Raw genomic sequence first — 11,996 nt, forward strand, 5'->3', positions numbered from 1 at the left:
AAAAAAAAAAAAAAATCTTCAAACAAAAATAACCCACCTTTGCACCCTGACATTTCTACTTTCTGTTTGGCACACCCTTCCTTTCCAAGATTAGAATGGTGCTGTCTTCTGATTTTTCTGTAATTTAGTGAGATATAGGTGTGGATCTATTGCTAGCTACATCCTGAGCAATATTTTGTTTTCAGCCGTCCTTGGGTCTCTTGATGTAATTATAGGGTAAAAGAGACACAGCTTAATAGTGCTGATTTGAATGTTGTGCCTTAGAAACTTCTAGATAAGACATCTTTCTTTCTTTCTTTATTTATAAAGCACTTCCACACAACTACCAGTTGATCCAAAGTGTTGTACAATACAGCTAAAATAAAACATAAGAAACCACAAAACATCAAAACCCAATATAACAAAACAATTGGCATGGCTAGATAAAAGCTATTGACAAAATGTTTTTTAAGCAGGTATTTAAATATAGGCAAAGATGGCGCAGCTCTAATAGAAGCTGTCATTTGTTCCATAGACTAGGACCTGCAACAGCGAAGGCTTGATCACCTCTGCAATGGAACCTCGATCTAGGAACAGAGAGGAGACCAAGATTACTGGATCTTAGGGACCTATTTGGTTTATAAGTAGAGATTGCCTCAGAGAGATATGATGGGGCTTGATTATGCAGAGATTTAAAAACAAAAGTTAAAATTTTAAAAGTAATTCTAAATTTGACTGATAACCAGTTTAGTGAAATAAGAATGGGCGAGATGTGATCGAATCTCCGTCTGCCTGTTAGCAACCTTGCAGCAGCATTTTGGACCATCTGTAAACGCATTATAAAGGACTGACTTATACCATAGTATAGTGAATTACAGTAATCTAAACGACACAGAACAAACAAGTGAATAATCTGTTCAAACTGTTTAACAGAAAGTAAAGATTTAATTTTTGATAAACGCCGTAAGTGGAAGAAACTTGATTTGACCACTGCACTAATTTGTTTCTCAAAACCCAGGTTGCAATCAAAAAGAATACCAAGATTTTTAGCACAGGGTGTAAAGTAGGAAGAGAGAAGACCAAAGTGAATGGTACAGTCTTCATATGACTTTAAACCAAACAAAATTATATCTATTTTGTTCTCGTTTAACACTAGAAGATTCTGCTTTAACCATATTTGTAATTCATTTAGACAATCCAACAGAAGAATTATTTACTTTTATGCTGCAAGGGAAAATACAGCTGAGTATCATCCGCGTATAGGTGGAAGGACACTCCATATTTCTCAAAGATAGCACCAATTGGTAGCATAAATATAGAAAATAAAACTGGGGCAAGAATTGAGCCCTGTGGCACCCCACAAGCAAGTGGGCGTGAGGACAAACTATGTTGGCCAATGGAAACACTCAAATTTCTGTTTGTTAAAAAGGATTGAAACCATTTCAACACCTTGCCCTGACATGACAGCTCAGCAGAATTACACAGGTTTGTAATGGTTGTCATTACATCCCCTCCCTCTTGCATGTATGCTTATTATGTATTTTAGTTAGTTTGATAATGATTATAATTGAAAATGTTAAAAGTCTAGAAATTTCTGCTTAACACATTCACCACAGAATTTTACATTTTTTCCTGCAAGATCAGCAAAGAAAATATTTTAAAAAGACTATGGAAAGTGTTTGTATTTAAAAAATAAACATTTTATTGCATATTTTGCCATCATTAATATTCTATGCCGTAAATCTCTATGCTTACAGTAAACAAAAGTTTCATTATCTGAATGTAAGTCTTAAAATCTTAAAGGTTAGCTGTTTTTTTTAACATCAACATTGTGTGCCGTGATCAATGAATTTATGTGCACTGTCAATAACCTCATTCCGGTAGCCAATTACAACTGTATCTTTAGATGTGGATAAAGATGCAGACTGTGTGTTTATAGCTACATCATAGCAAACATTTGAAATGGATGAATGACGATGTTTAATTAATTCGGCCATTATCTCGTCTTAAAGTGCGGTCACATTGTTTGACAAATTTTCATTGGTGAAATCCAGTCATTTCAATAGCAATCCATGCAGGCTGCAAATTTGCATGAGGGTTAAAGCTTTCCCCACAATGGGTGGGCAATGCAATGGGTTCAGTTGGTCATATGAATTCGCCATTTTAACGAATGGAGTGCTGCTTGGTTTCAAAGTTAATTTCTATATGAACTGTGATTCACACATCAGCACACTATTGACAATAATTACTATTTTTTGCCGGCAAAATTTTGCAGAAGTTTGGCTAATATGACCGTACTTTTAAATATAAAACAACTGAGGAAAATGAGTACGAATTTTAGAACATCATTAAACGTTGCACCATTGCTGATAAAGAATTGCGACAGTCAAATAATATATACAAACATATATTACTTAGTCCTTTTAGTCCTAATTTGTTAACACAAATTATGTAATCAAGTCATTCCAATGAATTCCTTAATGTTCATTTAGTCAACAGAAGACTTTCAGACCGCTGTGGTGAGACAGAACGTTTCTCCTCCGTTCATCTCCTTCTCTTCACTTTTTTCATCTCCATTCTGTTTCTCGCTCTCTTCCAGTGTTTTTCCAGTCTTGCCTTCATTCACATCCTCATCTATGTAAAGCAGAGGCTCCTGCTCCTCCCATTTCTTAGCCTCCTTGGTACCATCCCCACCCACTCCACCATTAGAGGCATCTCCTGCATCCAGAGCGGCGAATGTCCTGAGCACCATATCGTCTCCATCCTGTTTCCCATTATTAGGCATTAGACCCTCCTGTACCTCAGCGTCACATTCAACCCCCGCCTCCAGTTTGACAGGCCCCGCCCACGCATCATCCTCCGCCCCTTTTTTATTTTTGGACCGTTTACTTTGTCCATTCATATACATGGGGCTGAAATTCCTTGAGGCGTTTTTCTTTCGCCGCTGGGTGAACAGAATCATGCCCACACACAGCGCAAAAATAATGGCCACAAACACTATTATTATTAATAACCAGCTGGTTTTCAAAGACATAATTTTTTCCCCAATAATCACGCCGGTTGTTGTGGTGGTGAAATGGGTGGAGGCTGATTCTTCGTCAGACCTCGAGTATAGGTAATCAGCAGTATTTTGAGGGAGCTGTGTAGTTGATGTTGATGTTGTTGAAGTTGTAGTGGAGGTTTCAGTGCTGGTGTCCACAGGGTCGGACATGATGGACGGAGACTCAGTCCAGTCTTCAGGTGGTGTGGTCAGGATGGATGTGGGATTGAGGGCTTCTGTTGAATCAGTAGTCATGGCTACAGCTGCTGTGGTGATTTCATCTGTAGGACGTTCTGTACTGGTCGACTCAGGAGAGGTGAAGCCAACAGTTGTTTCATACTGACTTGTGCTTGGGGCATCTGAAGTTATTTGTTCAATCACTGTTGTTTCCACATTAACAGGCAAAGTAGGGGTGGTCACTGTGGTCTGCTCCGTTTGTACAGTTGTTGTTTCAGGAACAGATTCTGGTGATGTTTGTTCAATACTCAGTGGTGGAGTACTCTCGCCTGTTGGTTCCTCAAGCATGGTGTTTATTTCATTAACAAGTGTGGTTTCTGGATTATGCGGATCCGCTTCTGTCTGTAATAGAGTAACTGTATTTTCAGGTGTGGCACTGGTGATTTCAGAACTTAACGTTGACCCCACAGTGTCATTATTTGGTAATGGGATGGTGGTGTTTTCATCTGTCTCTGTTGTTGTCTCTTGTGCATCAGTGGACTTGAAGCAGGGTCCGAGAGCAAGAAACAGAAGCAAATTACCCAAAACAAGCCTCATGATGAGCATACTGTCTGAAAACATCACTCAATCTAGAAGCTTCCTACAGCAATTTCAGTGTTTGGGCAACAAAAGTGCTCAGGTGAGCTGATATTGTCTTTGGAGATCCACTTTTGAGCTTCGAGAACGTGATCGAAAACTGTTGACTATACGTTTATGGCAAGCCATTGGCAGAAGAAATTCATCCTTTTTTTTCTTGTTCTCTGCGTGGTTGGTGTTTTACAGAGGTAATCTTGCGTGAATCTGGGCTGGAAAGTTTTACACAGGCCTGTTCCTTCCTCTTTCTCCTTCTCTGTCTCTCTCTCAGTGTAGCATGGGCGATTTCAGCTTTCAAATAAACATGTGACAGTAAAAAAGACACCGGAAGAAAAAGACAGTTAGTAAAAAAAAAAGATCACTCTTATTTGTCTCAAGAATATAGATTTTATATTAATTCTATTTTTTGTACGATTTTGTAATGTTTTTAAGAAGTCTCTTATGCTCACCAAGGCTTTATTTTAGTGCTGATTAATCGCATCCAAAATAAAAGTTTTTGTTTACATATCATATGTGTGTGTTCTGTGTATATTTATTATGTATATATAAATACACACACATACAGTATATATTTTGAAAATATTTACGTGTACTTACATGTATATATTTATATTCATATAATTTATATCACATATAAATATATTTAATAAATAAATGTAACATATTTTTCTTAAATATATACATGAATGTGTGTGTATTTATATATACACAATAAATATACACAATACACACACATATTATGTAAACAAAAACTTTTATTTTGGATGTGATTAATCACGATTAATCGTTTGACAGCACTATATTTATGTGATCAAAAATAGATTTAAAACAGTAATGTCCTGAAATATTGTTACAATTCAAAATAACTGTTTTCTATTTTACTATATTTTAAAATAGAAGTTATTCCTGTGATGGCAGAGCTAAATTTTTAGCAGCCATTACTCCAGTCCAGTACTCCAGCCATTACATGATCCTTTAGAAATCATTCTAATATGCTGATTTACTGCTCAATAAACATTTTTACTATCATTACCGATGTCGAAAACCCTTAATATTTTTGCGTAAAATATTCAGAATTATTCCTAATGCAAATATATATAATTTATCATTCTAAATAATATTTATTTATTTTTGCTAGAAGGTAGAATTAAGTTCTAATGCTTTTATCTAAATGGACTTTCTTGGGAGTTTTGGGAGCCCCATGACATTGGCATTGTTTGCGCTATGCTCTACCTACCAGATGAGCTACACTTCATGTGACGGGCAGAACAGAGGTACATCCTCAGGTTATTTCAGTGCATATCTACCACATTTACTAAAATGCAATTCGAGTGCCAGCATGATGTTAATGTTTCTCTATGCTGCATGTAGCGTTTTTTCGTTCTTTTTTTGTCTACCTGTCCTCAAGCATCTTACACCATCACAGCCACAAACCGTTTACCATTTGCTCCCTTTATGAATAAGTGCGATTGCCACTTACCTTCATGCCTCTGAGAAAAGTCACTGCAAACTCCGACCACCAAGACCGAAATACACATGTGAAAATCTACACACTCACGAATGCAGAGCACACCTATATCCTGTTCATTTCTCTTCCTCTCTCACTCCTACATGCCCTCTTTAATTTCTCCTCCCTCTGAAGATGTCATATCACTGCTTGCATCTGGCCGAGAGAGGCTGCAGCCGAAAGGTTTAAAAAAAAAAAAATGGGCCAAAAGTGTTAGGTTATAGTATGAATTATTATCTGAGGCTGAAGTAGAAAAAGGGAAGCCAGGCTCTAATGGGAAGCTCTGTGCAGGGTGTGTTGACACTTCTGTGGGTTTTGACTATGCTTTGTCTGCACAACTTTGCTGTGAAGTGTCTATGTGCAAGCACGTGTGCGTTTGAGTGTGTACATGTATATGTGCATGAGTATATGCTTGTTGGGTGGAGGGTATTGCAAACTTAGAGAAGTGTGAAAATGTGTGTCTAAAGTAAGGTTTGCTCAAACAGTTTTGAGATGTACGTCCCGTCCTTTCATATTTCACAATCTAAATGACTACATATCTAAAATGAATACAGGATTTGCCAACTTTACCAATTGCAGCTCTCAGTAAGGTTCAAGAAGGTTCATTTAGGCATTTTACATGAGCATGATATCTTGACTTTGACTTTAATAACAGTTTTTTTTTCTTTCTGTCGATGTTTAACTTCAGCAGAAAACTACTGAGACTAATCACTTTCATTTCCTCTTTCTGAACATTTAGCATTTTTTCATGATGTTTGTCTCTCACTCTCTTTTTCACCACTCAAGCACAACAGAAACCTGCATCATCTGTTGTAAATCTTCAAAATGAATGATTCACACCATCTCAGAATCAATATTTATTTGACTTCACTTTATTTCACATGATAATCTTAACTAGTGCAAGCCAGCACTGTGAGATTTCCAAAGACAATGTGTTAACAGAGATTTCTGCCCCTAGAATTTTTCTTGGGCAAGTTATCGCAAGTTCTGACCTAGTGATGGTGGCAACACAAGATGTAATTGTGTGCCTCTGTATGGACTGAAAAAAATCAGAATAGCTTTTTAAATTATGTTTTTTAATTCAGCACTGTTTGCATATCAATAGAAATTGCATTTAAAAAAAACTGCATATTATTATTAATTGAAAGGTAACTCACAAATATGTGTATTTTTTATGTAAATATACATAAGTGAATATATATACATAAAATGTAAACATTTTTTCAGGGATTGGAATTTTTTCCAAAATAACCTAGAATGTTCTGAATTTTTCAGAGTGTATTAAAAATGTATGTGGTTGATGTGGGCCGCCCCTTCACTTTTCCAAGTAAGGAGAAGTACTGTTTGTCTTTCTGGAGTCACGTCATTCTTCTTGCCCACATTTTAGTTTGTCAGAAGTGTTATTTTACTTATTGACACATCCATTTAATTTCACTGTTGAAAAAACTTGAGGCAACCAGCTTCAGGACTTTTTTTAATATACTTATGGGAAAATTATGTATTAACCTAAATTAATTGGCCAGTGCTATTAATGTAATATAATGTAATACTCTCTATATATAAACTTGTATTTTAAGTTAAGATGAGCATTAACGTTACAAAATAGTGATGTAGAGCATTCTTAGATGGTCTAACTTGTGTATATGTTTGTTGAGCAAACTGAAAAGGTTATACAGAGTTATATCTACACACCAAAACAAGTTGTGCGTGTGTATACTCGCATGAAATGAAAGGAACTTCACAGAGAACATTTTAATGGTGACTTGAAACGAAACACAACAAAATAAAATCAAAAACGTTACATAGAGCGGTAACACTTTACTTGAAAGGGTGTGCATAAGACTGACATGACACCTACATAATCATGACATGACACATGTCATGAATATGCAGGAGGTTTTATGCATGTTTATGACAACTGTCATTAAATGTCATTCGCTCAGTTATGTCATTTTTAATGCAAATATGACATTATTTGACCTATCATGATTATGAAGGTGTCATGTCAGTCTTATGCACACCCCTTCAAGTAAAGTGTAACCCATAGGGCTAAAACATCTCATTCTGAAAAACAAATATTTGTCATCATAAGTCCCCATGCTTTGACTAAAAACACAAATTATTGCATCACCAGTGATCAAACTGAGCATGCTCAGCTGCCTGCTTGCTGGACCCTCACCACCAAACTTGAGACTGTAATGCTGCCTTCATGTGCTATCTGAATTTCTTACTTCCCAATTCTGACGTTATCATGAGTTTTGTTGTGTTTAAGTGCTTTGTTGTTGAAAAGAATAGAAATCATGGAAGACGGTAGGTTCATTCTTGCCCATTTCTTGGGGAAATCTTACTGAAGCCAAAATGTATTGAAGACATTTAGTCAATATCTAACGGATTTTGAATAAAATATAGCATCCCATTAATTGGCAACGATATAAACATACCCGCACTATTGTATACATTCACCGTGCTATCTATATAGTCATCTTGTTGACAACTTCAGAATTTTGGTCCAAAAAAAAATGCTACAAGCAATATGCATCAAATAGTTATTTATGTACGTAAACATACATACGTTTAACGGCAAGAGAAAGCAATGCAAATGTTTTGGGAAAAATGAATAAACCTTAACAGTCACTATTGGTGGTTCTCTCCTCCATCATGTTTAAAGCTTATGGCCCACCCAACTCAGAAACTTGTGTATCACAATTAGGGTTGCAAAATTCCGGGAATTTTCAAGACTGGAAACTTTCCATGGGAATTAATGGGAATATATGGGAATTCATGGGAAAATATGGGAATTACTGGGAATAAACTGGAAATTTGCAAAATTGCAGGAACTGGAAACTTAAATGTAGTTGAGAAAAAATCTTGCAGCATAATCTTGGTTAAAACAACCAGATTTAATGCAATTTCAGTTTAATTTCTACCCTACACACTGCTCAATCACATGCATACAGCACACTGCTTACTGCAGGGCTATTGAGGCCACACCCCCTACATGCACTGTGCTTTCCTACATAACATGAACAGATCATTTCTTAAATCCTGCACACAAAATATCAAAATGTCCATCTTGGTAAGTATTCATGTAAATTACATGAATAATACAAAAAATTATGTTTAAAACTTCATTGTGCTATGTGTAATATACTGTGCAACTAAGAGGCTATACCATTGTAAAAACAAATACACTGATTGAACAAACATTTAGGTGAGATAATAATAAAACAGAAGTCTAAAAATGACCCTCCTCCACACACAATCCCCTCTAGTCACCTAAGAGGGGGATTCCCCTCCATTTTCTCTGAAGCCACACTTATGCATTTGAGCCCAAAGACTACATCTAAGTTTTGATATTCTAAATATATTTGAATTTAACTAGTAAATACCAAAAAGTGTTTTTACAGTAGCTAGCTAGCCAGTAAATCAAGATATGAAAAATCTAAGCGAGTTAGCACTATTTCATTGACAATTTATGCGGTATAAACTAGCTCAAGATGTAATGCTCTTTCTGCTAGCCAGCTTTCTGTTATTATACAGAAGTACAGTACTGGTCAAAAGTTTGGACACATTACTATTTTTTAATGTTTTTAAACATTGCATATCTTTTGCTCATCAAGCCTTCATTTATTTAATCAAAAATGCAGAACAAAACAGTAATATTGCACAGTATTACCGGTATTACAATTTAAAATAATGGTTTTCTGTTTTAATCTCCTTTAAAACAATGTATATCTGTGATGCAAATCTGAATGTTCAGCATTACTCCAGTCTTCGGTGTCACATGATTCTTCAGAAATCATTCTAATATGCTTATTTATTATCAATTTTGGAAACAGTTGTGCTGCTTATATATTTTTTATTACCTGTGATTATTTTTTCAGGATTCTTTGATGAATAAAGAGTAAAAAAAAAAAAAAAAGAACAGCGTTTATTTAAAATAGAAATCCTTTTTTAACAATACACTACCTTTCAAAAGTTTGGGGTCAGTATCTTTTCTCTTTTTTTGAAATAAATTAATACTTTTATTCAATAGTAAAGTAGTAAAGTAAAGACTTATATTGTTAGAAAAGATTTCTATTTTCAATAAGCACTGTTCATAAGTTTTTATTTATCAATAAATCCTGTAAAAAGCATCACAGATCCCCCCCCCCCCCCCAAAAAACCAAAAAAATATTTTTTTTTTTTTTTTTGTTAGTTAGTTAGTTGTAATTCTTTTTTTATTTGTATTAGTTTGCATGCATGTGAGCCTATGATCAAATAAAATGTTTGTATATGATAGTTTTATAAATTTCCCCAAATTTCCAATTAATTCCCATAAATTCCCCAAAATTCCCATAAACTGGAATATAAATAATATTTGGAATATTTCCAAAATTCCCCAGACGAAGTTCCCATAGAAAGTTTTCCGCCCCTCTGCAACCCTAATCACAATTATCTAAATATATGACTTTTAAAAGGCCATTTATGTCCAGTTTCTGCTTGGGAAACTCATATTTACGATTAGCATGTGATGGCAGCATAGGCTCTTTCTGTTTAATTCATTATTTAATGTCAGCTTTGTCTATATGCAATAGTTCAACCAACCTAGAGTTTGTCTTTTTTATTTTTATTTATTTTTTTGTGCACAGCTGAACACAAATCCTTCTGACAATTAAAGGTGCATGTAGGATCACAAACACAACATTCAGACTTCTTATTCAGACTTTTTTAGTAACTCAAATAAAGGCTCCATCAAAATCCCCTTCTGTTTTAGTCCAATTTTAGTAATAGTCCAAATAGTTTCCTTTGAAGCCTTTCAAAGTTTGTAACTACGTGTCCTCTGTCCTCTCCTCCTTCATGTGTCTGTTTGCGTACCAGAACTCTGTTATGTCTTCCACAGTCACTCTAGGCTGAATCCACAGGCTGTTCTCCTCATTATCCTGTTCCCGTCCTCTCCTCTTCATCCTCCTCCTGTCCTTCTCCTTCCTGTCGGCCTCCAGCGTGGATCCATTGACGTACCAGAACTCCACTCTGTCCTGCACCGATGCTTTGGGCTCGGCCCAGAGGCTCTCCTTCTCACACGTCTGACCTCGTTTTACTCTCCGCTTCATCTTTTTTTTGGAGACTGACAGACGCACCCAAAGGAAAATAGTTATTCCTAGAAATATGGTGGCGGTCATTGCTAAAGTCCACAATGTGAGGAAACAGACCAGCTTGGATGGCCGAGAATGATTTCCTGGTTTTGGGTTCAGACATGAAGGCCTCACTTTGTTTTCTGTGTCATTTTTGTTTGATCTGTTGTTTGTGGCATTTAGGCTGTTGTCAGTTATGATAGAGATGTTGATGTTGGCGGTGGTACCACCGGGTGTGTCTGTTCCTGTCCTGTTTTCTCTTCTTGTGGTTGCTGTGGAGTTTGTGAACCTGTATATATTCTCCTGTGTCGTAGAGTGATTTACGCCACCTGTTGAGGTGTGATATTCAGGTGCATCTGTAAACGTGGGGTAACCCTGTGCTGTTGTGTAAGACGGTGTGGTCATGGGAATATCTGTGCTTTGTGACGTTGACCATTTGTTACTCACTGTTGCTGTTGTATCACTGACATTGATCGTATTCGCTGCTGTGTCGTAATGTTCCTCTCTGTGTTCACTTGAGAATGTGGAACTTCCCTCAGTGCCTCGTGTTCCTCTCGACTCCTCTTTCATATTAGCAAATGTGGCCTGGGTGGAGTTTGTTTCGTAATTTCCTTCATCGGCTTTCGTTCTCTCATCCTCTTTCTCTGTGGAATACCTCCAAGGAACTGTTGAGACACTGTCGACTGGGTCTGATAAAGTGTCTGGAGTCTGAACGGTGCGCCCGTCAGAGTTGTAACTCACACTTGACGGTGTACCTGTTTCATTACTGTCATCCTTTTGTGGCGTTAGTCCTGCAAAGTTAGTGGAAACTGTTGTATGACTATTATTCGCATCGCTCATAGCCACATTACTAGCACTGCTTACGCTCTCGCCATCATCCATCATAACATTTTGAGAAGGAGTACTGCTGTTCAGTGGATGCAGGGATGCTGTTTCCGGTGTGGGTGTCACATTTGGGGTTATATTTGTCTGTGTATGCACTTCACTGGGCAAATTTGTTATGCTTTTCTGCGTTGTTGATGCGGTCAGAGGTGACGAAGATGTTGCGTATATAAGGATTTTTATTTCTGGGTTTGTTTTTGTTGTTGCTGAAGTTATTTGTGTGGTTTCAGTGTAGTCACTTGGGGTGTTTGTTGGCGGTGTGTTGAAATAAAGAGCTGAGACGATGAGGAACTGAGTGAACCACACTGTGATGGACAATAGAGTCATCTCCATTGTGACTTTTGTAAAAGAGCAAGAGATGACATGAGTACAGACAATGTGACAACAAGACAGGAAAACAAATGAAAACACGCAAAAACAAAGTTCAGGTCATCAATGCATTAAGTACCTGTCATGAACTTACAATGAACATTTTTACATTTTTGTAGTTAGCATTCATTTTTAATTCATATTTGTTCACAATACATTAAATTGTGTTAATTGAAATGTTAGTATATTAGTGTATATAGAGATTGGCGTTAATTAAAACTATATTTATATATATATATATATATATATATATATATATATACACACACACACAAGTTTTCATTTGTCTTTTTTA

At 36.4% G+C, this 11,996-nt stretch overlaps 1 protein-coding gene and 1 pseudogene across 2 annotated transcripts in view; both read right to left on the reverse strand.

The window, feature by feature from the left end:
* Nucleotides 1-2,349: 2,349 nt before the first annotated feature.
* On the reverse strand, nt 2,350-5,240 carry LOC107658422 (probable family 17 glucosidase SCW11; annotated as a pseudogene).
* Nucleotides 5,241-9,637: 4,397 nt separating this feature from the next.
* Nucleotides 9,638-11,996, reverse strand: part of LOC107658436 (flocculation protein FLO11-like) — a 3,251-nt gene continuing 892 nt past the window's right edge. Inside the window, exon 2 of one of the 2 annotated variants that reach the window (XM_016446982.1) lies at nt 9,638-11,670. In XM_016446982.1, the coding sequence (XP_016302468.1) occupies nt 10,148-11,665 (1,518 nt within the window). In that variant the 5' untranslated portion in view covers nt 11,666-11,670 and the 3' untranslated portion in view covers nt 9,638-10,147. Of the gene's footprint in view, nt 11,674-11,996 lie in introns of both variants that reach the window. The other variant, XM_016446983.1, reaches the window with a different exon arrangement.

The sequence above is a fragment of the Sinocyclocheilus anshuiensis genome, unplaced genomic scaffold (assembly GCF_001515605.1).
Source record: "Sinocyclocheilus anshuiensis isolate Anshui unplaced genomic scaffold, SAMN03320099.WGS_v1.1 scaffold371, whole genome shotgun sequence".
NCBI classification, from domain to species: domain Eukaryota; kingdom Metazoa; phylum Chordata; class Actinopteri; order Cypriniformes; family Cyprinidae; genus Sinocyclocheilus; species Sinocyclocheilus anshuiensis.